Here is a 26,965-nt window from a genome sequence, read left to right as displayed (position 1 = left end):
GAATGTTTTACATTTTATGACAATATGTATAAATCTCACAAGCTCATCTTTTTCATAAGTTTTGCATTTTAATCAATAGGATTTAATTTAGTGAATTGGAATGATTGAATAATTTAGTCTTTTTTACACAGAAATAGATAAAGTAAGTTTAAAAAATTAAAACATTGGCATATTGTACGAGCTTGTCATCCCGCTGAATGTGGAAAAAGCTAGTTTTGAAAGAAGTCTGACGAATTTGGAACCAAAAGTGAAAATCGGGCACTTTTATTGCCGCGCGCATTTTGTGTTTGGTGTTTGTGATGCAAAATTTGCAGGTAAAATCAATCGATATCTTTTTGGCGTAAAAATATTTTTTGCTGGAAGTAAAATGTGTCTAACATTTAGGGACAAAAAAACTGTATAAAATCCACTTTGAGGAAAAAACTAAAAAAGCGATGAAGTGCTTACATGACAACCGAAGAAGACCATTGTGTAACCTTAATTAAGGATAATTCTGCATAAATTGATGAAAAGTAATAATAATGGCAATATAATCCGCAAAAAAAATCTTGTTTGAATTTATACTTAACAATTAAATAGAATAAATGAAAAAAAAATTTAATTTTTGGCGCAAATTTTGAATAAACGTGCAAAGTTTGGTTTTTGTTTTTTTTTTTTTTTTATCAATTTATCATTAAATTTTAAGTTTATTAAAACTTAGTTTTCAGTATTTTTTTTTTAGAAATTTCCTAAAATTTCAACATTTCACCACTTCATTGAAAGAAACTGCTCGATTCCTTTTATTTTCGCGGGTAATTTACAACTTTTGCTTGTTGAAGTGGCGTGCACTCTGGCGGCCGCCGTTCGTACTACGACCAACCGCCAAACCCAATGGGAGGGAGGGGTGTTTGTAGAGAGGGAGGGGAAACACGTCTGGTCTTGTCAAGACTTGGACAACCACTGCTCGCGCTCGCTCTCAAACGTCACAGCTTGTTTCGGCTTGTCGAAGACGCGCTTTTGCTGACTTAACAACACCTCCTCCGCTCGCCGACCGCAGTAAGTATTTTCGGCCCGACTTGCCGCTCCCCCGCAAACACCCCTTCGGCGTCGGTCACGCCGCCGCCAACCCTTGAAACGCCGAATTCCGCCGCGGTGACAATGAAAGCGCTCGTCAGACACACCCTGACGCCGATTCGGCCGAATCGTGACTCGAACGTCGCCACCTGCCACTGAAATTCGGCATTCGGGATCGCGTTTCGCCACTTTGAAGGGAAATTTGGTCACGGCTGACACGGTTTTGGTCAATAATTATTCCAGAGGATTTCCTTCCGGCGTCACCACCCCGTGCAACCCCTTAAACGAGCCCCACGTCACCACCGAGCGTGATTAATTAATTTGCATTGTACTGTAGTGGACGAAAATAATTCACCGTTAGAGAATCAACTCGAAATTTGCCAAAATAATTAACAAAGAAAAAAATTAAATAATGAAAATGTAAAAAATGTATTATAATTAATCTTTGTTTTTAAAATATATTATAATTATTTCAAATTAAGTTTAAACTACAAATTTTATGAATTTTACAATTATTTTAAATCAATTTTTAATAATTTAGTAATAAATAAATCAATTATAATTATTTCCAAAATATTGTAAATTTAATATTTTTATTTTAAACATTCTGAGCTTTGATTATTTAAATAAATTAGGCTTCTTAAAATTTTCCATTGAAATTTATTACTAAAATTTCAGAATAATTATATTATAAAACTTTTTTTATATTTATAGTTAAAATATTAAAGAAATTTATTAGATTAAATTAAAAAATCAAATTATATATTTTGAAATTTGGGATGGACAATTTAAACTTGAGCCGATTTGAACGCCGAAAATCGGCATTTGGCCGACACGAATGACATCAGGTGGAATAATGCCGGTGTCGTTGACCCAGAAACGTTGCGAGAGTTGTTGTGGCGCGGCCACCTGCTGCACCGCTCCGCAGCTGCCGCCAAAAACGGCCGATTTTTTCGGCCGTCGACCCTCTCGCCGGGTCCTTTTCGTCGCCACAGGACGAGCAAAATTTCAATTCGCGTTTTCCGAGGGTGCGCGAAAGGTTGATTTGAGGAGAGGCGGCCATCTGAAGGGCGTTGGCCCTGTGAGTCATCCGAAGGAAACGCGCGGCGCCGCTTGCGCAGCTCTCGGACGAGTGAAAAAAAAATACAGTTTTGCTCTTGACAAACGAATGATTGATCCGATCGGAGAAAAACTTCATGATAATTTCAAAGGTTGAAAAATTAATTGGAAAATAACTTTTTTAATTTAATATTTTTTTAATCACACAAACTGGAGTTTTTTTTTATCAAACGGCAGGAAGGTTGTGGTTTTGGGCACGTTGAGGAAGTTTTTCGTCTCAGCCGACGAAACCAGCAACTATGAAATTAGTTGCCTTCAAGCTTTTCTGATTAATTAGCCATCTGAGTTTTTTGCTTTTAATTAATTAATGGAAGCATCAGACAAATGAACATTTCCGTTGAGGATTTGTTTTCATTAAAAATTTAAAGATTTCTGCAATTTTTTATAAAAATTTGTAATTTGGCTGACAAATTTGAGATTAAACAAGCAGCCCTGCACCTTTAGCTACTTTTTAGCGAAATCCAAACTCTCTTCCTTCCTTGACATGTATAAAACCTTTTTATTTTTCTTTCTCCGGCAAACAGCTGCGGTGTCGGGCCGAGTCGGAGAGAAAGTTTTATGCGGGGCCAAATTGAATTATGTCCGTGCGAGATCGTCTTCGGGCGTTGCGAAACGCTCAATGTTCTTCCTTTCTCATGCTTGATTATTTCCTAGACTCTTATGCAACGTCGCACAATGTTAAATAGAAATGAATACCTCGCCACATGACTTGTACGGATTCGCTAGAAAACAGCGAGGAATCATTTATATTTACTTTTGTGTGTTGAAAACTTTGCAATTTCTGTCCAGTTCGTATTGACAGAAATTTCAAGCGATAAAATTTTCTCACAAATGAATATTTTATTTTATTTTTTATCAAAAAGATTTGCAAATAAATAGTAAATGCAATTACAGTTTCACAAAAATTGTCAAAATTTATAAAAGATTTAAATTATGTAAATTTTTTAATAAAATAAATAATTTTTGAAATTTTCATTTCAGTTAAAATTCCATAACGCTTAAACTTTTACCCTAATAAAGGTGATGAATAAAATTTTAATATTTCATTGAAACTAAAACTTTTTTAACATTATATATTATATTTTTTTTTACTTTGACTTAAATTTAATGTTTTATACCCGAAAAACTTTCATTTTATGTTCGAAACCATTAATGCTTTTTTAATTTCCACCCACTTCAAAAAACAAGTTCAACCCTTTTTCCATTCTGTCAGTTTGCCGCTTTTGCTTTTAATGGAGAGGGAAAATCCCCAAGTGCTTCCCTTCAATTTTCGCTCGCGGCATTGTGTGCGCAAACTTCCCCGTTCATTTCGCAATATGACTAATGCAGGCAAATCCTGAAGGGAAAAACCCCTTCCAACCCCCGTCACAACGGCGCACGTGGAGGAAAGAAAAAAGTGCAGCTGCGTGTCTGATCAAACTCTATGTACTTGGATTACATACCCTCATTACTCACTCCCTCCAAGAGTGAACTATTGACTGCTGAAAAGCAAAACCTGGTTCCGAAGCAAAAGAGAGAGAAGGTTGAATATTTTTTTCTAGACTAACAATTCAACCAAATAATTTGGATTTTAAGTTATAAGATAAAATTTATCTTATACAGAATTAATTAAAAAAGGTCAAGAAATATACGCTGAGAACAAAATTTACCGAACCATATTTTAAACCAATGCTAAATTAATTTTAATTTGTTTCTGCTGCACTCGCTCATGCACTACAAGTACATGTACTGGATATTTATAAATGCGGCGTGCAAGCGTGAGTCACTCGTGCTCAATAAGGCCTCGCGCAGCTCTCGTTTGATGGATCTGAAACGCGCAATTCAAGTCAAGAGACCATCATTCAGATAAAAGTCGCTTCACAGGCGTTCATTTTACGAGGAAAGTTGAAGAAAAAAAATACGTGGCTCGCCTTGATTATCATTTTCCCTGGGTGTGAGTGAGACTTTTGGGTTGGTCGGTGATAAAAATTTGCTGATTAAAACCAACGAGCCCTTGGAACAGGAAGTGTCCAAGTTTGTAAAAGGCAGGAAACTCTGATTGTTTTTCTTATATTTTCTACAGAAGTGTTTAAAAATTTTTTAAAAAATAATTTATGTTATTTGTAAACTTTGTTGATGTTTGATGTCGAAATTTTATTAATATTTGAAATTATTTCAGAATAATTTCCTAAATTAATTTTAAGAATTCAACTTTTCTTGGAATTTCCATTGAAAAACCAATGGTAATGAAGAGAAAATTTAGCATCAAAATTAATCTGGCCGCTCCTTAAATAATGAAAAGAGAAATTTTGAATCCATCTTTAAAAACATTTATAATAAAACTTTCACACAGCTCAAATTTTAAGTTTTACCTTAGAAAATCGACCGTTTCAGTTAATATTCAATTTCATTCAAATTTTAAATTCAAGCGTCTTTATTTGACTGGACAAACAAGGAAAGATAAAAACATAAGTGCGCGTTTATTGAAGCTTTTTATAAGTAATGATATCACTTTTTTTTACCGTTCTGCGCCAAATGAGCTTCTTCTTCTTTACCGCAGCCACTCTCATTTCCCATCAAGCACAAAAGATAAAATCATTCCGTTTAATCAAATCCCATATTCATCTCTTGCAAAGTTTACAAAGTCTCTTTGGTATTTTTATTTTTTTTACTATGAAAAAGGTTACAATTTTTTTATCATCACTTTCTTTTGAGTATTGGCAAAAAAAGCTTCTTCTTCTCTCTGCGTGCGAATTTGTGTGTGACCCCAGCACATAGTTGCGAAGTGACCTCATCGGCGTCCCCTTCTCCTCTGCAGCTGCGGCGCAAAAATTCTGCATGCAAATCACGCAGGCTAGAGACGAACACTCAATTTGCGCGTCGTTTTTGTCCTTCGGCTTATCTCGCTGCATAGTCAATGCAGGTGTTTCAATTGCATTTCGATTGCGGCAACATCTCTTTACAAATATCCGCACTGCGTCATTTTTAGCAAAAATCTTATCTTGCTAAAAATCTCTCGAAACATTAATTTAAAATTATTTTGAGCGACAATTTTTTTATTTAAAAAACTAAAAACTCTTCGATGAAAATTTCCAGCTAGGATTCAACTGAGCTCCGCCTGCGCTTGCGCGGTACATGTGGGCGTGGCCAAAGGCGGTAAAGTTTAAAAATAACCATTTTTCTTATAAAAATAGAGTTTATTTTTGATATAATGGTTTTTCTAATACAAATTTGGTATTTTTAAATAAATAATATTTCCAAAATAACCAAAAAAAACTGTTATTTTTACCTTATCAAATATTAAATTTAAAAATTTGACCTAAAATTTAAATCCACGTTAGAATTTTTAATGTTTTCTTGGAGAAGAATGCGGAAAAGCAAACTAGACGTGTCAATGATAAATGAAGCTCAATTAGCACCACTTTGCGATACTAAACCAAAAAGTGGCATCTCCGCGTTAATTAAAAGTCTAAACGGCAATTTCCAGCTCTTCTTTATATTTCCTTTTACTTGTTACAATTTTCACGCTTTGAACAGGAACGAAATTGAAGCCAGATGAAAGCCAATTAAAACTCTCAAAGGAGACTCTTTTATTTATTAGAGAGATAATGACCGCGCTTTTATGTCCTTATCCTGTGCAATGTGAACGGCTTAACTAACACGCTCTGACCCTCTTAATTAAATTTAAAAAGAAATGAAACGCGTCTGGCTTTTCGTTCCTGCTGGCGTCAAAGAGATGACGTGGGACCGAAGAACAAAAAAGACACCCCTTCAGCGCAACATATGTTTGGACAAGAAAAACGTTCATAAATAATTTTCACGGAAATAATTATTTATAATTTTTTTACCAAATCCACTGAAGAATTTTTGCTCACTCGAGTTCACCTCTGGGAATTAATTAAAATATTCTTGGATTTCAGATCTACAGAGATGATACAAGAACAAACAGTTACATTTTCACGCATTTCTGATTCCGTCTCAGCCGAAATTCCCTCTCCATGTGTGCAAAAATAATTACTCGCAACTGACACCGAATGGAATTTAAAAGACATTTCGCAGCCGAGCTTTAATTTAATGAATTTGCCGGCTTGCTGCGTTTGTGGCTCAAACTCCAGAAGAATGCTCTAGTTCCGCGCACAAAGGAGGAAAGTGGGTGGCGGGCGCGCGATACCCACTGCAATTAGCATAATTTACACACGGGAATCTTAATTTTTATTTTTTGAGCCGAGCCTGTTTGTATTTTTTTTTTCTTGAGGAAACGCGGCGAGCGACGATTGCGCGCCTCGACCTCTGCCACGTTTTTCGATAACAAAGGGAATTATTATCAGAGGAGGAGGAGGAGGATAACCTCTTTTCCTCATTGTTCTGCTTTATTGCGCCGCCTGAATGTCAATTTTATCTCAAATTCAAAGAGATAATTCAAAAGTTGGCAAAAGTGAACTTAAAATTCTTAAAATAAAAAATGTTTTGAATAAAATCTAATTCTGAAATTAAGTAGATTTTCAAAATTAATCAAATATTTAGAATAGTTAGAATTAAAATTTAATTAATTGAATTGTTTTTTAAAATAAAAAATGAATCATAATATTAAAAAATTTAGAAAGTTAAGAAATTTTTACTGTTTTTTCGGTTAATTTTTTTTTATTTTTTTATGAAATAAAGGGAGTGTCAAATGATTACAAAATAAGTTTAAAATATTTTCAAATTGTCGGTTTCACTTGAATATTCTTACTTTTTCTGATACAAAAATCTCGTAATTACCTACTTTTTAATTCAAATCCCGAATTTTTTCAACTTTCGATTAATTTATTTCGTATTTGATTTGCGGGTGGCTTTTTTTAGGTGCGATGCGCCTTGTTTCGGGGTTCGTGCACTCATGCCCGCATCATCCTTCACACACTCTTCACACACCGTGCAATTAACGCGGCGGCGTTCGTCTGCTAATTTATTGCCGAGAAAATATTCAACGGAAACGAGACGTGGCCGCAATAAATCCGTGATAGGCGCACTATCATGATAAATAGAAGTTCTGATCGTCTTGCAACTCTTTAGTCCATTTAAAATGCAAATTCGTCTCCAAGCTGAGGAGGAATTAATTGGGCGATTCGCTCCGGTAACTTTGGAATTCTGAAATAAATCAAAGGTCTAAAAAAAATTGGAGAAAATTTTTAATAAAACAAGTCTCTGAAGGCAATTATTGAAAAATAAAACGTATGTTCTTTTGCTCTTGTTTTTTCATATTTAAATTGAGGAAGATTGAAATATTTATTATTTACTTTTCATGGAGTTAAATATATTATTAAAAAAATCATCAAAATTGCCTTTGTATTATTTTAAATTTTAGCAATTCATCCATATTGCAAGGTTTATAAAAAAATTTAGTTAAAGTCGACAAAAAAAATTTATTTTTTTCTATTTACATATTTTTTTTAATTTCGATGAAAAATAAATTAATTCGAATGTTTCAATTTCTAGATTCTCTGATTATATTTGAAAAATGAAATTTGAAAGGAAATCTTGTACTTTTTTTAAATTTCCTTTTCCATCTGCCTGATTTCGTTCGATTTGCAAATTGCAGTCGCGCACGTTCAAAGGAGGAACTTTGAGGGAAAAGCGAGTTGGCAGAAACTTCCTGTCGACCCCTTTGCAGACGAACGAATCCAGTTTGCATGATGCGTATTGTGAGCGGGGCAAAGGCAAATGATGGGAGTAATTGCGCGCCAGGGATTCGCGCTCCAACGATTTCTGCTTCTTCTGCGTCTGGTGCACGACTGGAATTTCAAAACGTGTCTCGGCGCACGTGGCCGTTTCCTTCCGCCCGATCGAACGAACGAAGTATGAACGAAAAAACAAATCACGCCAATCGCGTGGCAAATAAAGTATCAACGACCTTTCACAGAGAGTTGCTTTCGAGTGTCGACTCGTCCGATTCATTATGCCTATTATGGGCACGGATTGTGTGCCGAGTGAGAGTCGAAGGTGAAAAAAGAGAGGCCGAGCGAACACAGCTGCGAACAGAAATTTAGATCTTTTTTAAATTGGCGCCACCCGGCACCGAACAACCGTTTTCCTGCACCAGGATGTACAAAAAACGGTCAAATAACTTTTTTATTAGGGTCAAATCGGAGAAACTTCAAAATTGGTCTAATTTCATATCAATATTGATTGATTAGAGAATATAAAAATTATTATATATTTTGCTCCTTGTTCGTTAATTTGGCCAAATAAAAAAATTTATCCACAAGAAATATTTCCAACAAGTAAATTTTTAGGTCAATCAAATTATTTATTGAATTTTTTTCTAAATTAAATTTGCAAGGAAAATTTAATTTGGAAAATTCAATAAAAAAATCATTTTTATTTTCCTGATGAATATCTTTTTCTCTTTTGAGGTTTACTTGGAATTTACATCTTCAAAGGAATGCAATATAATTATAAAAAACGTTAAAATTAATTAAACAGATTTTTAGCTATATAAACATTGAAAATCTTATATATATATTTTTATATATAAAAATATATATTTTTTTTTAAATTTTTATTTCCCAGGGTTTTTTTTAATATATTAATTTTCTACTCATCGTTCTGGGGTTTTTTGTGACATTTTTAGCCCCTTCTAAATATTGGACTTGCCAAAGATCGGTGGTTTGTTTTTCGTTTTGTCGTCGGACAAATCCACGCGGCTGCTGCATTGGAAAGAGAAAAAGTGACGAAAGCAAAACAAATTTATTTTGGGCCCGCCGCGCGCCATGCATAATAACCCTTTTGGCGATAAGCCCTGGGTGCTCGCGTAATTTATTATATCGCGCGTCTATTTGCAGGATTAAAGTGTGGGCTGCTCCAGATTTACTCGGCTTTTCTTTCTCTCAAGCGGCCGACCTCATCTCACCACTTCCATTCTTCTATTAATTTGGCGCAACGACTTGGATCTATACAATGAGAACAGAATTAAATAAAAAAAATATATTTAATTTTTTTTTTATATTTTTTAATTTTAATAATTTTTAAAGGATTAAATTATATTTTATTGATTTTTTTTCCAAAATGCAAAGATTTCCAAGTCATCGTTCGCTTCCCACGTTCGTTCTGAGAAAACTCTTCACAGATCGCATGTCAAGTGCAATATTATTATTATTCAAGTGAACTTTTCTTTCACTACCGACTTCGGCGATTGCACTGACGGAGAAAATAACGGGCTCGAGACAAGCTTCCTTTTTCACTCGGTGCGATCTTCCTCCCATGCTTTCGTGTAGGCGAAGGCATCACTCGATAACGAAAAGAGAAAAATGAAATGTATAAAAGATTCCGTCGTTCGGTCGTCACCGATTTTGCCCTGCCTAATCAGGTGTCCTGACGGAAATTCGCGTAGGTGGCACTGACCCGTTTGTTAATTTGGCAACGCAAAAAGACGTGCACATATTTTTAAAACCGTTAATAGAATTTTAATGAAGATTCAAACGATAGATTACTTTTAATATGGAATTAATCAATTTTATTTACTTATGAATTTCCGCTGTAAAAAAACTATTTATTCATTAATTAAAATTAAAATTTTCTTTTTTAATTACAGATTTTTTTAAACCAATTTATCCATCAAAATTTTACGATTTCAATTTTTACTTTTTTATAATTGAATTTAAACCCTATTTTACGACTTTCTCCGCCTTTGAAGTACTTCTGTGCTCGGAGTCTGTTTGAAATTTCGCCGTGCTATTCCAGTTGTGCCAACAATCGCGTCTAAAAATAGAGGGGTTGTTTTTCGCTGGAGGGAAAACCGACACCAGACCGACGCGTTCATCATCCATCCGGTTGCAAAACGATCTCACGCTCGCATTCAACCAACAATGCAAATCATTTTTGGCGTCCGTCGTCAAATATGATTTATTAAAAAGGCACCTGCCGCGGCGGTCCATCGTCGCGGCGCTAATGAATCTCTTGATTGACCCGCTTAAAGTTTATTTTTTAAGATTTGACGTCGAAGTTGGAAAAAATTGTGAAAGAATATTTTGAATTCTGAAAAAGCGGGACGAGTTTCCTAAGACGCAAACATCATTCAAAATGACTAAAGAAAAAATAATAATAAAGTTTTATTCACAAAATTAGACGAAGTTGATTATCAATTTTTTATATCTCATTGAAATTTTCAAATTTTTTTTCACATTAAACAATTTAAAAATTCAACTTAAGAATTTAAACGATTTAAAAATTAAATTTGATAATTAAAAACTTGAACAAATTAAAATCAATCTTAAAGAAAAAAATAAATTTTATTTGTTTATTTCATTAATCGGTTCAATTCTATCAATTTTTAAATGCCATAAATTGATTTGTTATTTTAAATTGTTGCAGAAATGTCTGACGCCCCTCTGAGCCCCTCGCTGAAGGACCTGCCCAAGGTTGCCCCCGACTTCAAGGCGGAGCTGCAGGAGTTCAACCCCGACTCGATGAAGAAGGCCGAGACCCAGGAGAAGAATGTTCTGCCCTCAGCTGAAGGTTGCAATTTTAAATCATCCACGCTCGTTACTATAAAAAAGCAGCTCCGTAATTGGCCAGGCGGTTTTTAGAAGTACTGGAATTTGACCTTGTGTGTTTCGTCACCATTTAATTAGTCTCTTTTTTCTGTAGCTTAGAATTTTATTTAAAGCACACATTTTATTTTATATTATTTTCGTTTTAATTTTAATTTTGTAAATTTGATAAGATGTGGCCCAGGAGAGAACCCAGCAGGCTCTGATCAAGGGTGTCGAAGATTTTGACACAAAAAAGCTGAAACACACCAACACGGTTGAAAAGATTTGCTTGCCAGACAAGGAAGGTGCGTAGTTTATTTAGCGCTAGTTTTGTTTTTGTTGTTTTGAATAAAAAAATCGCATGAATTTATTTCATTTTTATTTTGTTTTAACACTTGCATGTTTGTTCTGTTTTTTCTTAAAAAATTTAGTTGTTGAGCAAGAAAGGGTGCACCACAACCTGTTGGAAGGCGTCAAAGGCTTCGACAAGGACTCGATGAAGCACACAGAGACCAATGAGAAAAATCCCCTCCCTGACCCAGAAGGTCCGATTTGAATTAATAATCATTTTTTATTTTTTCACTAATATTTTAAATTATTGATTCTAGATTTTTAATTATTCTTTTGAATTTCAGCCATTGAACTGGAGAAGGGCCAGCAAAAGCTGATTGCAGGCATTGAGAACTTTGACTCGAAGAGCCTGAAACCCACAGAAACCTTAGAGAAGAATCCCCTTCCGACCAAGGAAGGTGAGTGGAATTTGTTAAATTTTCATAAACATGTTAATTTAATCAATTTTAAATTTCAGTGATTGAGGCAGAGAAGTCTGCTTGAAGTGATTTTCCAAACACCGTCGCGCTTCCCCTCTCTTCTTCCTGAGCAAGTCGTCGAATATGTTTTTGCCGGACGGTGGAAATCGCTAACCAGTACTCTCTCTTAATTAAATTCTTTCTACTTGTAATTTTACGATTATATATGATTGTGGCTCTTTGTATTTTACATTGTAAGAGACTAAAAAATTATTCTTGTTTGAGAGTCGAGATTTTGTAATTTTCTGCATGTTCTAAAACAAAATCCGAGAGGTCCTTTGACAGGATTCTCGGCTGCGGGCAAATCCAATAAGAATGTAAATCACAGTATTTTGTATTGCATAACTTACACATACATCGGTCTGAGAGCTCAAAAAGACATTCCTTGGGTTATTTTCCTAGTTGCTTTTCAGACCGACACCATTTTTTGTACGAGTCAAAGTTTCAAAAGCCAAATTGATGACGACGAGGTATATATTTTCGATCAAAATTCGACGCTTTTTAATGCAAGCGATCGGAGCGCTTATTTTGTATGATTCTGTCAGTGAAGAAAATCATGATATAAATGCAGATTTAAAATAAATTTATAAATGTTTTATTATTTACTTCCATCAGTGTTGTTCTTTTTCTTCTTTGTGGCCAGATTGGGAAGAGGAAGTGGCCGTTATCATTTGAAATTTATCAACCACAAAAACCCTTAACCGTCCAGCGCAACTGCTAAAGAGAGAAAATAGTAAATAGCAGTGATTTTTATTGAAAAATAAGAACCAGACCTTCTGACGTAAAAATATTGTAGTCTGTTTAAACGGAAAATCTAAATTCTTTCTGGCCTTGTGTAGAAATAATTTTTAATTGTTTTCGTTTCCAGGAAACGGTCTCGAAAGTCTGGTTTTAAAGCATAAAATAAAAAACAATAATTAAATTTTAAATGTTTTATTTTTACAAGAGTAGAACAGATCTTAAACTTTAAAACAGAGATTAAAATACAAGGGAAAGGGCAGTTGTTATATCCATTCATATTTTTTTTTATCCATATAAATTTCCAAATATTCCCGTCCAAAACAAAAACCCAGCATTTTTGGCAGAGGATGCAGAGCGGGGGACAGTTTCAAGCATTTCTTGGTTTATAATTTTTATTCTTTTTGAGGGGATGAACCATTCCATTTATAAAAAAAATAGCCATCCATTAGACTAAAACCCCGATGTCTGTTTGTGCTGATATTAATTGCCACGATTACTTCGCACACTCTCTCGTTTAATATTTAATTGCCTCTCTAAAGTTGCATAATGTTAACGCCTTAAACAAATAATTATAGAAAATCGTATGATTTTTGATTCTCCTTAAATAATACCCAGTATATGTCCCACTTATCAGCGACGTGGATTTCCCAGAAAAATGCACTCGTCGCACTTATTCAACGAGACTGTACTTTTTTTCCAACACAAAACTTGAACATGCTCAAAAATGCATCCAATTTCATCGGAAAAGTGTGTGTTTTTTTATATCGTTAATAATAATTACAATAGTTAATAATAATCATAATTAATTACACTGACTTGCTTCGAGACGCTCCAGCAGTCTCACTTTACGTCGCCTGCAGTGTATAACGTTGAGAAAAATGCCAAACGTGAACGTAAAACTGATTATTCGAACATCACTTCTTTTTCTTTTCAATTCCTGTAGCGATAAGCGATTGGTAATAATAGAAGTTGGTTATACATGTTTTTTTTAAAGCTCGTGGGAGGAGGGAGAAAAATATATAATAATGCTTAGAAAACTTATAAAAGTCGGATCAAGAAAGCTGAATGAAACGGAAAAGTAAAACCTCACCAGGTTTGCACAACGGAATTTCTCTCCGAATACAAAATTAGAAATAATCGGGCCCCGATTCGAGTTTGGAAAAGAAACCGAGAATTATTACTGAGCTCTTCCAAGCTTTTTTTGAAAGACATCGACATTGCTCACCATTTACGATAATTTACTTATTATTGGTCCGGTAGGATTTTAGAGATAGGGCTCTGTTTGTTTGTACATCAAATTCACATCGATCAGCAAAAAATATAGCGACTCCCAATTATTATTATTATAATTATTTCCAGTTGCACAGAGATTGACCACATTTCCAAACTCGCTCGAGACCCGAAGCTTTTTAGGAAGTTGTCCGATTCTCATTCATCAGAAGGGTGACACACACTTATTTGTTACACATTCATTAAAAGTTGTTGGATGACAATATAATTATATCCTCATTTGTTTACAATAATAGTCGATTCTTCCTAATTTGATTTTAGTTTGTTTGGTTCGAGTTGCCTGAGCATCCGGCCCATGTCGCACCAGCCCAGTCGGCTCGGAAATAATTTCCTTTTTTTCTCTTTTTCATCAGGCCAAAATCACAGACGGCGTCTTTGGCACGCAAGGGCCGGTGACGGGACCAGAGAGGCGCAGACAAACTCTAGAAATGCAACGCCATGCCAACCCGACTGACAGTTCCTTCTTTAGCGATAGTTATAGTGGAGTAAGAGATGATGGCAGTAGTACATAGCATTAGAAATTTTACAAAATAACTCGGAGCCGCGTGACAAATCTTTTCACCGACAATTTGGAAATTTTGAAAAATAATCGGTCAGGCGGCTCTTGGGAGATAGATGGACTCTTTCTTACTTTCTTTCTTGGTGCACAAAACTCTAAATATATAAATTCAAACAAAAGCGGAAAGCAGTTCTCTCGATATTTAACCAAAGTTTATCACCAGATTGCGCAGCCGGCAGCACAAAAACCAACCAACGAACAACACCGATCTGAGAGGAGGGGAGACTCAATTTGTGCCAGCAGTGAGTTTGACAGTTTTGCCTGTTTGTGTGTCATTGTGTGAGTGAGTGTGTGTGTCTGCGTGATCAGGTTAGTGTGATTCTTTCAAAGAGTCTTTCTTTCTTTCTAAACCAAAGTACTTCATCTTGAAGGGAAGGAAACTTGCTCAGCTTTTCGGTTCATAGCAGTTGGTTTTCTTCCGAAAATTTTCAGTGGTGTGAAGGTGGCGCGATTAGAGCAGGACGCAGTGAGTCTTCTTTCTCAGTTTTTGCTTCTTCTCCGGGGACTTCTTGTTGATTTGCCGAACAAGGTCGTAGAATATCTGCAAGAGTGAAAAAGAAATGTCACACAAATGAACGTAAAGAAATTTAAAATGATGTGAATTATTTTGGGAAAATCACGAATCAATTTAAATCGATCTGTGATCAGGATTTGAATCTTATTTTTCCACTTACATCATTTACATTGATTTTGGCTTTGGCTGAGGTTTCCATGAAGGCGCAGTTGAAGTTGCGCGCCAGGGAGATGCCCTGGTCCTTGCCGACGACGCGCTCGTCCTCAAGATCGCACTTGTTGCCCACAAGCACCATCGGCACCTCCTCCGTGTCCTTGACCCTGAGGATCTGCTCGCGCAAATCCTGGAGGTCGTTGAACGTCGACTGCGCCGTTATCGAGTAGACGAGCACGAAGCCTTGGCCGTTCTTCATGTACAGGTCGCGCATCGCCGTGAATTGTTCCTGAAGAAATGAAAAAATGGTCATCAATGTTTAAAATTTAAAATGATTGATTTTCAATCTCGACGATTTATATCAAAATATAAGCAGTTTTTTTTTTCAAATTTAAAAAAAATAGTTGTATTTACAATGAAGATTTAAATTTCATTGCACAATTTTTCAAATGAGCAAAAATTTGCATATCAATGGCAGAATAAAAAATACGAGCGCGGTCTGGCCGAGATAAAAAAAGAGTCATCCGCACTAGCTACAATTCAAGCCAGCTGCATCTTATCTGCTAATGTGATTGTGTGGTACTTCTCATGGTGCTCTTTCTCTCTCGCTCTCGGCCGAGCCAATCAATCTGCCTAATGGCTGCGAAATCAGGCGCCACTTGAAAATACACACACAAATAATGCCAGCCGCTCTTATAATTGGCGTATTTGTGCAAGAGACAAGATGCTTTAGATCAATAAAATTCTCTCTTTGCAGCTTGGACGTTGAGCAGATGCCTCGAAATGATAAAAGCAATGGCGATTTCCCCCTTTTGTTCACAATCTCTGTGATATTGATTGATTGATTTTTTTAAATATTTATTTCTTTTATACAAAGATAAAACATAAAAATTAATTATTTTTAAATTATCAATGTAATAAAAAATAATCCTGAATCCTCTTTACAAAATGATAGAAAATTTAATTAAATTGTATATTTATATTTTTTTTATCCTCATTATAGCAACTTACAGTGCCGGCGGTGTCGAGAATCTCGAGCATGCACTGCTGTCCATCGACTTCGACTTGCTTGCGGTAGCTGTCCTCTATGGTGGGGTCGTACTTCTCCACGAATATGCCCTGCACGAACTGCACCGTGAGGGCCGATTTGCCGACACCACCGCTGCCCAGGACCACGATCTTGTACTCGCGCATTCTGGATCAGCAAAGCAGACTCTCTACTCGGCGGAAAAAGCTTCCTGAAAATTTAAGACAAGGAAATGATGAGAAAATTGTGACGAATACAATTAAAATGATTCAATTCTGGTCAGCTTCCTTGTTGTTCGTCATCAAGTTTTACGTCAATTAAGTAATCATAATTATTGTGCTGGTTTTTTTTTAGATATCGGGCGGAATCAACAAGTCTCGATTAATTCAAAATGTTAAGGTCAATCCGACAGGTGTCGAGTGTATAATAATTTTATTTGGAGAACGACACGCGAATCATGCGATCGGAATGTGTCGGAAGTCTTCCGGCCCTTCCTTTCCTCCTTCCTGGCTGACTCATCAGTGACCAACCCTGGATGACTTTTATTCAAAAAATTAATTCTGATTCCAGTTCTGATTGGAATTTCCCTGATTCAAACGTGTCGAAATCAATTCGGCTTTTATTAATTAATTAGGATGGAGCGGCCGACCCGGCCCGGCCCACTCCGCCCCCTGGACACACACACACGCCTCCTCCTCCGCCTCCTACTGGATTGGAATGTCACCGACCGGGCCCGCAAAAGGGCCGTCGGCGGCCGAACGGGGCGTGATCGGGGGCGACGTGGGGCTCACCTGCTAGGGCCGACGACTTTCGGCGGGCGGCGTCGCTGCGATGCGAGGCGAAAGGGGGGTTTTCGGTCGGAGACTAGGCGCTGCTCCTCCCCAGCAGGGCCATCCCGCTCGCTCGGTGCCAACGGTTCTCGGTTTGCGCGGCGCCCAATCTCACACACGTACGCACACGTCGGCCCGCCGCAATTCCAGTCCGCTACGGCCGAATTCCCGACGTCGACATCCACTCGCGCGCGGCCGCAAACTCTCGTCGTCGCTTGATACCGTTATCTAGGGCGATGGCTGCTCAATTTCCGCCTGCGCATGCGCCCCGCCCACCCAGCCAAACAATTGACGCGCAACCGTGAGAGTGTGACGCGGCAAACCGCACCGCCACTACCCTGCTCTTCTGAAAATAAAAAGTTGTTTTTATTAATTATTTGAATTATTTTCCTCAAGCACAAGAATGCAAACCGAAAATGACGCAAAATAAAATAAAGGGGAAATAATTCACTAAATTGGATGATGTGATCATTTTCAAATGAACGTTGATATTATAAAAAAAAGTTCCCACGGGATCTTTATCTTTGACAAAGCTATCGTTACCGTTAATTCTCCCAAGGATGACTTCTGCAGCATATGTGATTTAATAAATTTACAGTGTTAAAATTATTATAAGTGTCATTGAATATCTAAAGCCCTCAGCACTTCCGTTCCTAAAGCAGTTCATGATGCATAAAATATAAAACTTTTCAAATCTATTAATATTTAACAAGCTTATCCTCTGCTGCAATTAAGGTATTTAAATTTAGCAAATAACTGTAATCTTACATAGATGTATGGCATCCTAGAAACACCACTTATATCTAACATTGAGATAATTGTTGCTTTTCTCATAATTTATTTTTGGATATTCTTTATCCGTTGAAAATAAGTTAGATTATAATTTGATTTTTTTTTGTAAAAACATTTTAAGCAAAACCTTTAAATAATAGTTTTTTTTTTTAATAATTACAAAACACTCAACACAACTTAATAAATAATGAAACAGTGGAGGTCAAATTTAAATTGCCCTTGTCAGATCAGTCCTCGAAAGTCATCCTGCCCGGTCCATGGTTCTTCATGTACCGCCTGTAGGCTTTGTATTTTGCACTTTCTGCCATCTGGGCTTTCATCTCCTCCTCTTTCTCCTTTTGCCACACCTAGAATATTTATTTTTAGCAATAAAAATTAAAATATTTTGTCTTCAATTACTAAGAATTTGCTTCTTATCCAAAGTTCCTTTTTCAAGTGCTGCGCCTTTTCACTATCCTCGAGGGACTAAAAAATAATTTAAATTAACCAGATCGAGAAGATAATTATAATATTTTACTTCGTATTGAAATTCGCCCATTTTCATATTTTTCCTAATAAGGTAGACCTTCTCGACCACTCCGTAGGGCTCCTTCTTGATATTAAATTTGTATATCCACGCAAAGTACCACTTGCAGTATTTGAACACTGTGTAGGGAAACACGACCAGCTGAACCCACAGAATGTCCTGCACCCCTGGCTTAGCGTAACCGCCCTTGATGTCCATGTTGTTCTCGAGGACGCTTCGTATGACCGCCTCTTCCTCCTCCTTGATCTGGGCTTTGCTCATTTTTCTCGTCGCCTTCTTGTCCGTGTTGAACAACCCTTCTTTGGTGGCGATGTCGATGGCCTTGTGGCGGTACTTGGGCACGGTCATGAAGTATTTTATTGCAGACTCGTACCTGTAAAAAAAAACACCAAACTGTCTCCCTAGATAAAATTAAAATTCATTTTCGGCACCTCTGGTGTGCGCTGAAGTATTGAATGGCCGACACCACGGTGATGGTGACGGCGATGACTAGACGAACGTCCACCTTGGGAGCCACGCGTCTGCGATAGTACCGGTAGTAATGGCTGTAGTACTCCTCAGGGTGGTCCAACATGTAGTCGTAATCCGTGCGAGACTCATTGTCTTTCAAAATCTCATACCTTGAGGGGAAAAGAAAATTTGTATGTCGGTCTGAGTGACTATTTAATTTTTCCGTACGCCGTGGCAACTTCTTTGAATTTTATTTCAGCTTCGGCTTTTGCCTCCGGATCTTTGTGCATGTCCGGATGGTACTTTCGAGCAAGCTGACGGTAAATCTTTGAAATTTCGCTCTTGCTTGAATCCCTTGTGACGCCAAGAACTGCAAATTTTAAGAAAAATTACTAAAATGTTTTAATTTATATTTAAATTGATTAATTTATCTGGTTCGTACCATCGTAGCAGTTTTCCTTGCCGCAGTAGAGTCCTTCGATCATCGCCGAAACGCTGCTGGTCGCCGCCAGCAAAACTAAGGCCACGCTCAACACGTGGCGCACCATCCTTGAAAATTTCAGAGCTGAGGTTTATGGGGCAAAAGCGTCAAGCTAAATCAACCAAAACGCATGAAATTTTTTTGTTATTGAATTTTCTTAATTTCTCTTACCTTTCCGTCAGTAAAGTTGAGAAGAATTCATCGGTTCAAAGACTCCACGGTCGCGACATCTCCAGTCTGAGCATTTTTCGGTTCAGTGCTTTCCTCGATTCACGCGAATTTGCAAAAAGCAGGCACACAATCGACGACAGCCAACACGGCTGTCGGCAAAAACAGCCTGTTTTTCAAGGACGATAGAGGCGTGGAGAAAATTGTTTCCGCCGCGGCCGCTAGATGGCAGATCCAGTGCGAATTTTGCCACTGAAGCTCGGGGGGGTTTGATTGGTTTAAGAATTCGGCTCTCGCTGCTGATTGGGCGAGAATGCAGAGGAGACCGTGATTGGCGGTAAACTCCGTCAGAACCTGTTGGAACTCGCAAGAAGTTGCAGAAAAGAGAATTGCGAGAGAAAAAGAAACACACAGACGCATTCTTCTGAGTCTGATCAGATTGCCAGAACAGGAGGACATTCTCTCACGGAATAAGCCATTGACGGCATTCATTGACGATCGTGCCGTGTCGTGTGCCATGTCTTTTGCTTGCACACAGTCGCAATTTTGGTAAATTTTTTTCCATTTTTTCTATCATTTGCTCGATGTGATAAATCTGAACCTCTGCCTCGACCACTACACAGAACTGCATACACGCCAGTATTGATATTTTGTGTTACTGATTGATATTTTTAAATTTCAGTTTATAATTTTTGTGGGAACTCCAGAAACTGCAAATTCATGATGTTCGGAAACAACTATGAAAACAATAAATCTTCCACCGTGCTTGATGGACAAAAGGTTACGAACGGTCTTTCGTGCAACAAAGTGAGATAAAAATTTAGGAAATAAAAAACATTGTAACTAAAATTTGCTACAAATTCTATTATTTTTATTGAATTAAGTTATAAACACGCATAATACATATGATTTTCTTTAGTCTATGGAAGTGTCCGAAGCTGGTGATACAACTCTTGGAGACAATTCCATCATCAGCATGATGAACAACCTGTCCACTGATGAGGCCATTGATCGTCTGGACGAGATTGCATCAGATTTAAGCTCTAACTCTGCCCAATATGATGCTGATGAGCTTGAGAGATATTTCCTGGATGACGAGGTGACTCGAATGTTTTCTTCAAAATAGAAATTTATTAATTTTGTATGACCTTAGAAAATAACTCCTCGGAAGCCACTGAAGAGAGGAATTGAGAAAACTCCAGGCATCCGTGAACTCAGCATTCTGAAAAACTGGTCGGCGCCAAATCTGATGAAGGGAGGAGGCGAATTCGAGGAGGACAAAATCACCCTGATTCTCGGCGTCGGCTTCTCGGTCATCGACTATGCCAAAACTGCTGTTGAAATGGGATACGTGTCCAACGAGGCAAGCAGCAGTGATGACGAGGAGGAAACTTTCTATGGAAAAACTGCAAGCCCTTGCTCCAACAAGAGTCTCGTCAGCTGGGACAGCTGCAAGACCATGTCTCCTGGGCCTGATCCCTGCGAGCTGTCTGAATTCAAGTTGCTCAGCATGGAGAGAGAATTTGAGACTGCGAAAGAAGAACAAAAACAAGTGGAGACTGAACAAAATGTAAAAACACAATATTTTTAATTTTGTCTAATATTAAAAAATAAAATAAACTTTCAGGAGGCTAAAATTCTATTGTCTGGAAAATGTGGTTGTGGCGATCCTGATTCAGCTTATAAGAAGATTGATGTCAGTCCTAGTGTGGAAAAGCTGACGAAGAATGAGATTGATGAAACTGAGAGAGAGGAAAAGATTTGTGTCCCTACTGAAGAAATTGGTCAATTCTTGGATCTTCCGGAAATAATTGAGGAAAATCTTGCTGATTGTGGCAAAAAAATCCATGATTTTGTTGATGCGTTGATTGCCGAGGCAAAAGAGTCTTTGTGGAGGAAGGACGAGGAGGAAACTTTCCATGGAGAAACTGCAGGCCAGAATCTCGGCTGGGACACCTGCAAGACTAAATTTGCTGGACCTGATCCCAGCAAGCTGTCTGAATTCAATAAGTTGTTCAGCATTGACGAGGGAAAAGAATTTGAGACTGACAAAGAAGAACAAAAACAAGAGGAGACAGAACAATTTGTAAAAATGGTTAATTCTTTTTCTATCCCCATAACAAAGAAAATATACTTTCTAGGAGGCTCAAATTCTGTTGACTGGAAAAGGTGATTGTGATGAATATGATTCTGCTGATGAGAAGATTATAGTCAGTCCTAGTATGAAAAAGTTGATTGGGAATGAAGTTGAGGAATTTGAAAAGATTCGTCAGGATCTTCCGAAAGTAATAGATAACAACCTTGTTGACCCAATCGTCCACGATGTAGTTGATGGGATGATCTCCAACATAGTGGAGACTTTGTGCTGCAAAGACAAGGAGAAGGAAAATGATGCAGTGGCAAGATTATTATTTAAAATTAATTTCCGTCAATAATATTTAAATGATATTTCAGATACCTCCTGCAGACGAAACAGACTTTTGGGACAAATACATGATTATAAAATCCTCCCTGTACCATGAGATTTGCATGCTTGTCAAAGACGTAAAGGAACTCAAAATGAAATCTGGCAAAAATGAATATCTCACAGGTAATGATTAATTCACCTGATAATTTTAGAATTATTTTTAAATAAATATCAGCTCCCTTTGATGACGCAACTCTGTCTCGTCTGGAGAGGGTTGTCAGTTTGATCGACGAGCCTCCGAATGAAGAAAGCCAGGCTCACTGCCTCGACGCTCAGTTGGGCAGAGCTACTAAAAGGTGCCCCTACACAAGGGACGACATCATGCATTTGAGGATGGTCTACAACGAGGCCGTCAAACCTTCCCTCAGCTACGACAGAGACACTCTTCTGGACTTAAAAAATTCAGCTTTGTCACAGAGGAAGCCAAGCCTGGACGAAGATCGGGCTAAGAATGTGATGCTGAAGTAATTTTTAATATGATTTCATCTTTATTTTCAACATCACAGACACCATGCGAGCATTTTATCTTCTCGTAAAATTACATTAATTTACAACAACGTTTGCATTACACTTAATAGTTCTCTTTCATTTCATGTGAATTTATTCTGGCTTTCGGAAAATATCATACATATGATTTCTGCTTGTTCCCCAAAAGTTGTGTTTGGGAATGTAAGTTTTCACATTGAACATATTTTTATTTATTTCAAAGTAGTGCCAGAAGTTTGCCTTACAAACTATACAACTATAATTAAGATTTTTTGATTTCCCACCATTATCAAAACAAGGGAGCAACTCTTTGGTTATGATTTAGGCGTCTCCTTTGGCCAGAATGTTTGGCACCTGCAGAAAATATTTTCATTTTTAAAAGAAAAATGTATATCAATTGAGCAATAAAAAGTATCAAACACATCTCATTGTTATAAAAATTAGTGATCCTTTTAAAAAACTTTTATATCAAATTATTTAACTAAAAATTTAATATTTCATGCAATCCTTGAATATTAGAAAAATATTTAGATTCTGCAGTTTTGATATAATTAATTTAGAAGTTTACAAGTTATTGATTCGCTCGTCTTAAGAAACACCAAAGTTCACCATGTAACATCTCTTGAGTAACAATTTTATGTAAATAAAGTTTACAAATATATTAAATAGAGCTTCTTGCAAATAGAATTTTCAATAAAAGTTGTGCAAAGACGACTTAAATTTTCTTAAAAGCAAATACGCATGAACATACCAGCACACTTATTAAATTTTGTGTGAATATATAAAAAGGAGACAATATCAAATAATATCTTTTGTTTTTGTCGCACAAAAATAGGTCGTGTATATATATTATGTCTGGAGCGGCGCTAATGACAAACAAGGAGAGGGTGGCAGCATGAAATGTAAGACAAGAGAGGAAAGATGCCACCACTCTCTTTCTCCCATGAGTATCAGAAAAGCCAGCTTTTCAGGCGGAAAAGTCCCTCTTCAAACGAGAAGAAAGCAGCGGGCAGGAATACATTAAAAAAGTTTGTCCTCGCGCCAGCACCTTTCATTAGCATCTCTCGCCGCTTTACATCTGCAAACAAAACTTTTCACCTGGCGCAAAGTTGAGAGGAATAAGAGGAAAATAATGCCTGCAAATGATAAATCAGACAATCTGCAATGCTAAATAAATTTTATAAATATAAGAATAATTCTTTTTCTGTAAAAATTTAAATTTTTAATTGAAGAGAAAATTAAGAATTTTACTGAAGTGTAATTTATTGCGAGACTTTTTATTTGTACCTGTTCAAATCCAGGTCTGCTGCCTGCCCCCTCCTCCCCGTCCGGTCCCGTCCGCCCCCTGTCAAGACGGCTCTCCGAGGTCACCGTCGCGTCGGCTGCCCCTCCACTTGGCCCCGCGGCCACCGCCTCTGAAGGTGTAGTACTGGGGGCCGCGAGCCGAGGACGAGGCGCCGCCGCCGCCAACCGCCTCCGCTCCCGTCACTTGCAATGGAATGTGCACCGAATCTGTAAATAGCAAAAACGGCCGTGATTTATTTGCCGGAGAAATTCTCATTTCCGGCTCGATATAAATAAATGATCTGTCAGCCGACGAGAGTCATTCGAAAGCATTTATTGCAGATCAAACACATCCGTCTGCACCAGGTTGATTGATTTTCCTCAAAAGCCAGATAGGTAAAAACTATGGACTTTTTGCTCCTTATTAAGATCGTGGAATATCTGGGCTGGTGCTGTCAGCAAATAAGTCAAATGTGAACGAAAGAGAAAAAGCAAAGTTTATTTTATATATTATTGGCAGTTATTTTTTCTTTAAATTTTTATTTGAATTGGCCTAAATTTATGTATTTATTATGCTTTTTTAAAGGAAGAAACAATATTTAGATTTTCAAGCTAAAAAAAATAACAGAAATCATTCGATCAAGAAAACAGAAATTCGTATAAATGAACCAGACTGAAAAAATAAGTGTATGAAATCCTAAATAAAATTGCAACCCTTCAAAAGTAATAAAAAAACACACACAATTTAAGAAAGATAATTAAATAAATTCATTTACAAACAGCGTTTAAACGGCAACAATTAAGTTGTATACATATTTATTTTTTACTGGTTCACAAACGTACTTTTCTTGCCATTACGAATAATTCGGCACTGCATCTCCGGAGATCCTGAGCAGCTGTACCTGCTGGTGACCACCTCTCGGCGGGTCAGGGGCTCCTGGGGCACCGTGATGCAAGGGCAGCACGAAAAGAACTGCTTAAATCCGCGCCGAAACCTACAAAACAAAATTAAATTACAAAATTGTAAAATTTATGAACAAAGATCATCGATTAATTTGAATCTTAATTAAATAAATAAAAAATTCTGACAGTTGATTTTACTGCCTTTTTGGAGAAAAATAAAATGAATTGATTTTTTAATAATAAAATAAATTAATATTAAATTATTTTCAATCCCAGAAAGCATTGATTCGCAATTCTCTTAAAAATTTTATCATACAAAAAATTAAAGCCGGAAGTTTGAGCAAAAAAATGTATCAATCCACACTAAAAACAAAATTCATCAACAGCGAGCTATCGACTGGTCAGTCGGACATGTGGCGCTTCCGGCAGAATTGAATATGGACGAGCGAGAGGATAACAAACGCTTTTAATTAATCAGCAGCCGGCGGCACATTCAGCTCGACTGAACCATTGTTCAGCTTCCGCCATGTTCCACTGCTTTAAAAAAAAACTCTCTGCGTGGAGCACAAATTTCTGGCGCTTCCAACAGCTACAGATAAATTCGCAGAGACAGATTTTTTTAACGTAGTAATTAGATTCGGAGAGAATTACACGCGTAATTAAAAGAGGATCAAAAGAGGAGCAGTGATTATGTTTTGCGGCTCATTAGTTTTTTCATTTTCTGCTGCACGAAAATTGCGAGAAAATCCAAATGAGTTTAGTGAAAGGAAGAGAAACTTTTCGTCCTTTGTTAAACTTAGCGCGAAAACGAATTTTTAATATAAGGGAGGAAGATAATCTGGAAAATTAAAATTATAATTTAAATGACGTGCTCCCTGTGAATTTTTTGATGAAAAAAAAATTGAATCATGAAATGCATTTAAAATTAAAATAAGATAAACTTTTCAAAGAGCAGATTTATTAATTTAAAAAAGAAAAAAATTATTATTCAAGCAATGTTTTTCCATCTTTATTTTTAAATACCTGGAATTCATCCAGCAGTAGATGATGGGGTTGTACATGGAGTTGGACATGGCGAGCCAGTAAATGGCGAGGTAGAGTTCCTGAATGTAGGACGCGGTGGTGATTTCAGGCAAATGCGACGTCACGATGAAGTACGCGTGGAACGGCAGCCAGCAAACCACGAAGATCACAACCACCACCATCATCATCTTCACCACCTGCAACGACGTTTGAAATTTATAAGATGATGGCGTGACCGACAGCAGGCGCTTTGACAAAAAAGAGCAACTCGTAATGAGGTCTGTAAACTGTCAGCGCCATAAAATCTCATCACCGACTAGAACCGACATTATAAATGACACGCAAAAAACAGACATGAATATCACTAAAAATGTGATTTCACGTTGAATGTTGTTTTGATGCTCCTGATACAAGATGTCATAAAATTACATCAGAGAAATTAATTTAAAAATTTTGAAAGTGAAAAGAAAATCAGAAGGCAAGGCAGAAAGTATTTCAGATTTAGCAAAAATCCTTTAAATAATTCTATATTTTACTTGATTCCTATTTATTTTATTGAGAAGAACCACAATTAAAAAAAAAATACTTTTGGGTTATTTCTCATTTTTTCCAAAGTGAAAATTTCCCAGAATTTCCACGAAAATAATTTTAATCCGCTTTCGTCGTTAATGAGATGCTCGAACACGCACGTCGCCTCAAATCTTTGGCAACTGCGACTCTCTTTTTCCGCAAAATGTCTCACACTCCGCCGAGCAAACAGGCCAAGACTTGAAAGCAAGGTTAATTAAACCCTGTTTATGTATTTATGCTTGGCTTGCGATTCGAGGCGTTATTTTCCACTTCTTGCCCGTCGACAGTGCCGACGGCGCAAAACACGAGTCGCGGGCGAAACACTCGCTAAAATATAAAGTGAGAGAGAGTGTGTGGCTGACAACCCGCGGTACAAACGGGTCTTGCGGGTTGCGGCGAACGAAGCTCGCAGGCGTCGTGACAGCTTCATTGGCAGGGAAATAATGGAAACAATGTTATAATTGTTAGCAGCTCAAAGGAATTCAACTCTATGTAAAATTTACGCTACTTAATGATTTTCTCTTTATTAATATTTGTTTAATAATTTTTAGGTAATATTTGATAATAAGATTCGAGTGGATCTTTGTTGAAAATTGTCACGATTTTTCTTTTCCGGAGCGAAAATTATTTTAATTAGAAGCCAATCATTTACAATTCCTCAATTTTTATTTGATTTTGGCTTAGTTTTTAGCTGCCAAGTTTCTTTATTGGTATATTATCAAGCAATTGCTATCTTAAACATTCAAAAAATTATAATTTTTATAATATTTATGCAAAAAAGTCTGTCTAAAATTATATTTTTCAAATATTTAAGTTTTTATGTGATTTTTGTGATTCATTTTCAAACGTAACTTTTTAATCGCTTAAATTTATTAGACAGGATTGATGTATAAAGTTATTTTTCCTGAAGCTTGTTGATATCAACTTTTGACGCAGCAGCCAAAGTTTGATGTAATTCCTTGGCAATTTTTTCATTGCCAAAAGATAAATACTTGCTTGTCTGAAGTCTGACGTGACGTTAAGGAGAAAACTTGCGGAATCGTTTTATAACATCTTGCTTTAGGTGCTAAAGCGCGCTCGTCGCTGTGCTGGCATTTATTTTTTTTCTACGCTGAAGAGAAAAGCCGCTTTGGTTGAGCCGCTTTCGGAAGAAGCAGGACAGCGTGAAAATGTTCCGGATTAAAGAATGCAAAATTTTCTGCTCTTCTGCGTAAATCCAACAATGGAACTA

General features: G+C 36.9%; 5 protein-coding genes across 12 annotated transcripts in view; 2 read left to right on the top strand and 3 right to left on the bottom strand.

The window, feature by feature from the left end:
- Nucleotides 1-905: 905 nt before the first annotated feature.
- Nucleotides 906-12,053, top strand: LOC132193793 (thymosin beta). Of its 2 annotated transcripts, XM_059614683.1 has the most exons (6): nucleotides 906-1,035; nucleotides 10,501-10,644; nucleotides 10,853-10,966; nucleotides 11,093-11,206; nucleotides 11,297-11,410; nucleotides 11,470-12,053. In XM_059614683.1, the coding sequence occupies exons 2-6, from the start codon at nucleotides 10,503-10,505 to the stop codon at nucleotides 11,493-11,495; spliced, it is 510 nt and encodes a 169-aa protein (XP_059470666.1). In that variant the 5' UTR covers nucleotides 906-1,035; nucleotides 10,501-10,502; the 3' UTR covers nucleotides 11,496-12,053. The 2 variants fall into 2 exon arrangements, with proteins under 2 accessions (XP_059470666.1, XP_059470667.1); XM_059614684.1 differs by lacking the exon at nucleotides 11,093-11,206.
- A 334-nt stretch (nucleotides 12,054-12,387) lies between these two features.
- Nucleotides 12,388-16,852, bottom strand: LOC132193851 (ras-related protein Rap1). Its single transcript, XM_059614776.1, has 4 exons — nucleotides 16,546-16,852; nucleotides 15,739-15,965; nucleotides 14,735-15,016; nucleotides 12,388-14,601 (listed from the first exon to the last, which is right to left on the bottom strand). The coding sequence occupies exons 2-4, from the start codon at nucleotides 15,919-15,921 to the stop codon at nucleotides 14,512-14,514; spliced, it is 555 nt and encodes a 184-aa protein (XP_059470759.1). The 5' UTR covers nucleotides 15,922-15,965; nucleotides 16,546-16,852; the 3' UTR covers nucleotides 12,388-14,511.
- Nucleotides 16,853-17,510: 658 nt separating this feature from the next.
- On the bottom strand, nucleotides 17,511-19,185 carry LOC132193770 (dnaJ homolog subfamily C member 25 homolog). Its single transcript, XM_059614644.1, has 7 exons — nucleotides 19,005-19,185; nucleotides 18,795-18,945; nucleotides 18,581-18,722; nucleotides 18,334-18,522; nucleotides 17,894-18,275; nucleotides 17,776-17,841; nucleotides 17,511-17,723 (listed from the first exon to the last, which is right to left on the bottom strand). The coding sequence occupies exons 2-7, from the start codon at nucleotides 18,898-18,900 to the stop codon at nucleotides 17,604-17,606; spliced, it is 1,005 nt and encodes a 334-aa protein (XP_059470627.1). The 5' UTR covers nucleotides 18,901-18,945; nucleotides 19,005-19,185; the 3' UTR covers nucleotides 17,511-17,603.
- Nucleotides 19,186-19,278: 93 nt separating this feature from the next.
- Nucleotides 19,279-22,377, top strand: LOC132193767 (uncharacterized). 3 transcript variants are annotated; one of them, XM_059614637.1, is made up of 8 exons: nucleotides 19,279-19,550; nucleotides 19,684-19,781; nucleotides 19,921-20,100; nucleotides 20,155-20,571; nucleotides 20,629-21,087; nucleotides 21,143-21,400; nucleotides 21,456-21,591; nucleotides 21,644-22,377. In XM_059614637.1, exons 2-8 carry the CDS (start codon nucleotides 19,722-19,724, stop codon nucleotides 21,934-21,936), a joined length of 1,803 nt encoding a protein of 600 aa, XP_059470620.1. In that variant the 5' UTR covers nucleotides 19,279-19,550; nucleotides 19,684-19,721; the 3' UTR covers nucleotides 21,937-22,377. The 3 variants fall into 3 exon arrangements, with proteins under 3 accessions (XP_059470620.1, XP_059470619.1, XP_059470621.1); XM_059614636.1 differs by having other exon boundaries at nucleotides 19,283-19,550; nucleotides 19,684-19,808; XM_059614638.1 differs by lacking the exon at nucleotides 19,279-19,550 and having other exon boundaries at nucleotides 19,698-19,840.
- LOC132193768 (tachykinin-like peptides receptor 99D) overlaps nucleotides 21,788-26,965 on the bottom strand; it is a 71,741-nt gene continuing 66,563 nt past the window's right edge. The window contains exons 6-9 of one of the 5 annotated variants that reach the window (XM_059614643.1): nucleotides 25,165-25,361; nucleotides 24,082-24,233; nucleotides 23,242-23,466; nucleotides 21,788-23,090 (exon numbers count right to left, since the gene is read on the bottom strand). In XM_059614643.1, coding sequence (XP_059470626.1) covers nucleotides 23,303-23,466; nucleotides 24,082-24,233; nucleotides 25,165-25,361 — 513 coding nt within the window. In that variant the 3' untranslated portion in view covers nucleotides 21,788-23,090; nucleotides 23,242-23,302. The remainder of the gene's footprint in view (nucleotides 23,091-23,241; nucleotides 23,467-24,081; nucleotides 24,234-25,164; nucleotides 25,362-26,965) is intronic. The other 4 variants (XM_059614640.1, XM_059614642.1, XM_059614641.1 and 1 more) reach the window with 4 other exon arrangements.

The sequence above is a fragment of the Neocloeon triangulifer genome, unplaced genomic scaffold, assembly GCF_031216515.1.
Source record: "Neocloeon triangulifer isolate White Clay Creek 2 clone unplaced genomic scaffold, ASM3121651v1 ptg000005l, whole genome shotgun sequence".
NCBI lineage: Eukaryota > Metazoa > Arthropoda > Insecta > Ephemeroptera > Baetidae > Neocloeon > Neocloeon triangulifer.
This window is presented reverse-complemented; position numbering and strand designations above follow the sequence as displayed.